We start from the raw sequence: 3,536 nt of genomic DNA on the forward strand, positions 1-3,536 counted from the left end.
TGATGCGGGCACCGCATCTCGTCCGCGCAGCCCAGCGCGGCGACGCACGTGCGTAGGCATCATTCATTCAGGTACCGCGCGCTCGTCGAGAGAATTAACACTACGCCAGGTCCGCGGCCCTGGCTGTCGCCTATGTGATGCGTAATCGGTGATGACGCGATACGGATCGCTGGCGCTGCCGTGATGGCGCACACAACAACAACGGGAGGCAGATCTGCGGAGACGCGTGCTGCGCGAGCGACGCCAGGACAGGGCCAGGGCTCGTCCCGCGTGCTGCTCCGCTAAGTGTGCAGGAAAATAGTTGGAAAATAGGCGAAAATTGGAATTCCGTCTCGAAGCGCGGTGCAGCTGGCGGGAAGGTGCGCATGCCGGAGGGCCGGACCGTGATGGGCCGCGTCTCGAGCGCTTCGATTGGTGGAGGGCCCGCCAATCAGCTGCGCGAATGGACTGGGCGCGTCGCTGAGCCGGTTCGCGCGTGGGCCTCGCCCCGGGCCGCACCATCGATTATCACTTCGCATCGCGTCCAGGATCACTATTGTCTTTTCGTCTTTTTTTTCGATGACTCGGAAGCTGCAAATGCCGATCATGGTCCGAGTCACGGATCGCTTATATCGATATCGATGCCCGTGCAGTGACTCTTCCTGCAGTGACTCTTCCGGCAGTGCTGGCTTCTGAATTGTGCCATGGTTCACAAAGAATGCATTGCAAGTCATACATGATAGTTGAGTCATACTTACCGTCCATAAGCAATCATATTGGCATAAGTGAAGTCATTTGTCCGTCCATAGTCAACTCATAGTCCATACATACTGCGCGGCTGGTCGAGGATCCTACCGCAGGTGCTCGGGCCTGGGATATGCCGGGGGCGGGTACAACGGCTGTAAGCGCCATCAACGTCACGTTCACTGAGCTACAAACCGGTACTCACAAGGGCAGACTCGGCCTTGGCCACAGCGGTGGTGGAATACTTCAAGGGCGGCGGTGCGAGGTAGCGCGGCGGGGGCGCGTCGTTCTGCGTTGCCACAGTCGCTGACGGCGATATGATAGTTTGACGACGCGTGCGGCTCCGGCGGCACCGGCAGCTGCAGCAGCCACACGCGCAGCAGAAAACGAGGAGGACGAACGCTGCGACTGGCGGGAGTATCATAGTATGAGTGGCGGCGGATATTGGAATAGGACAGGATGACGCGTACAGATGGAGAAGCTAATGATCCAGCCGATCTTGGCCAGCGTAGGGTGCTTGTCGTCGTGCGCCGCTGCGACGATGATGCTGCGAACGGTGGGCATTGCTGGAGGGTAAGGATGAGTGGGTTGGGGGGAGAGAGGGCTGAGGGGCTTACGCGAGATGGGGGTAGAAGAAGAAGAACGGCGCACGGGCAGTGCTTGTGGGTGGTGGCTCAGGCTGTCCGAGGGTTCTGTGTGGCCACATAATAGTACAAGGAGTCGAATATCCTGATCGGGACATGCTGTTGCCGCGCCAGACAGCCTTGAAGACGGCCGTTCGTCTTCTTGGGTTCTGGCACATTCCGGGGCAGTCCTGGTAGCAGAATGAGTCGAGGATCCCGAACACCGCTTTATGACATGGGCTCACACGTACCCACGATTATTGTGACACTCTGCAGCAGTTTGCGAGCCGGCGCTGTCTGCGACGACGGCCATGAGCGCGCCGACTCATGCCAGGGCCCAGCATCCGCCCCTGCCGCAGTTCGTGTGGATGCCAGCTTGTCTGCATCGACGATCGTATGACTCGATTCCAACTCGATTCGGCGTTGGGTACCAAACCAGCAGCACCGCGCTCTCTGGATTGTTGCTCCCATCGGTCAGCAGCCATAGCCGGAGTCGCGTCGGGCAGTCGACGGGGCGTGCGACGATGGGGAGGCGAAGAAGAACGACGAGCGAGTGAGAAAAAAAAAACGTGACGTGACAGGGTCACTGATCGTGATGCCACGCTTCCTTTTCCGCACCCGTCATCCAGGCCCCGGCGCGAACGAGCACACTGCGTCCGGAGGCCCGATACGCGCTTCGGGACTCACTCGTGGACGAAAACGCCCGCGCGCAGTGGTGCCAAGCCGCAATTGGGTTGGGCGAGGTAGCTGCCGTGACTGGCCGGCCGGTGTAGACGACACACGATGGCCCATGGGCGCGGTGCGTCTGTAATCCGTTTGTCTTTGCCCATAGCAGCTCCTGAGGCCTCCTTGAGACGGCGCGGCCCCTTCCAGTCCCGACTCCCGAAGTAACGGCGGGTGTCTGGTCTCGCGGTGGGCGGCGCTGGCAGTGACCAGGGACCCATGATGTGTATGAGGCAAATACTAGGCACGGTGCGCCACTAATTTGCTGGTTTCGTCCATGGGCTCATGCCGCGAATCGCAGATCGCTTCCATTGCTTACTCTACCCCAACTTTGCCTCGCGGTTCCGGAGTCCGGACATGCAGCCGTCCTTTATCGTCGGCAGAACCCACCCCCGGACCGAGCCGCCAGACGGGCTGGCGATTCACTACTGATCCTGCGCGAAGCTCGGGGTGGTTGCACCGGGCTGGTCAACGCCAACATTTCGTATTATGCTCCTTGTCCGACGCTGGGCTGCGACGAGACCCTGGGGACGGATGTGAGGGAAATACTCCATATTTAATGATATTATGGTGTGTCGATAAACTGTTCTGCGCATAAGCTCCTGACGCAAATGGTAAACCAGATCGCTCCCAATATCCATACCCACTCTGACTTGAGTATGATGCGCCAACCTCCGATACGCAACCTACCCTCAAACCGTTATCCTCCAACGGGCCAGCGACCCACTTGTGCATTCCTGCGCGAAGCTCGGAATAGTGAACGCCATCCCTTTTGACTCGGAAAAGCCCACCTTCTCCTTCTTGCTATCCGTCGTCTTTCTTGCACTTATATTCGGACACTGGCACTAGTGCGGCTGGCCCCGACTGGAGCATCTACAGCGATATCAGAGTCACTGTCAGGCTCCGTTCGACGTCGATTCCCCTTTCCTTTGCTGATTTCTTCGGCTTGCGTTCTTTCGGTTCGCGAAGATGCCTTCAATAAGTGTCTGCACAAGTTGATGGTGAATGGGTGGCCACTGCCATGGTACCGCCCAATGACGAAGGTGAAGAACAGCGATTCCGAGGCACAACGACGGGATACAGGGTCGCGAGCTGATCTCTTTGCGATCCGCCGCAGTCTGCCCGCAGACGGCTTCTCCCGTTGGACAATAGCTGTATAGCTGTACTTATTGTTCGAGACGATGCCGTCTGACAAAAATGCAATGGAGCATGTGATGCATATGGATCCGATTTTTGCATGCCATTGTTCCCTCACACCCACACACAACGCGGACAGCAACCAGTGTGGCCCGTGGCCACTGATAGCGGCCACGAGGCGAGCTGAGCCGGCTCGCAAGCCTCTGGAGTCTGAAAGGACAATGGGCGTCTACAGATGGGGCTGCCATCGGCTGTCGTTGGCACACAGACTCCCTTTGTGCGTGCGCCTCGAGGCGCAGAGGGAAGATCGGCCGACTCATTGGCAGTCGC

The 3,536-nt window shown here is 58.7% G+C and overlaps 1 protein-coding gene across 1 annotated transcript; it reads right to left on the reverse strand.

The window, feature by feature from the left end:
• Positions 1–830: 830 nt before the first annotated feature.
• MIND_00578200 (uncharacterized protein) lies at positions 831–1,659 on the reverse strand (the record flags this gene model as incomplete). Its single annotated transcript, XM_037362543.1, has 5 exons — positions 831–878; positions 929–1,131; positions 1,194–1,289; positions 1,341–1,537; positions 1,598–1,659. 5 exons carry the CDS (start codon positions 1,657–1,659, stop codon positions 831–833), a joined length of 606 nt encoding a protein of 201 aa, XP_037220464.1.
• Between the last annotated feature and the right edge of the window lie 1,877 nt (positions 1,660–3,536).

The sequence above is a fragment of the Mycena indigotica genome (assembly GCF_014461135.1).
Source record: "Mycena indigotica strain 171206Taipei chromosome Unknown Mind.scaff0005, whole genome shotgun sequence".
Lineage (NCBI taxonomy): Eukaryota > Fungi > Basidiomycota > Agaricomycetes > Agaricales > Mycenaceae > Mycena > Mycena indigotica.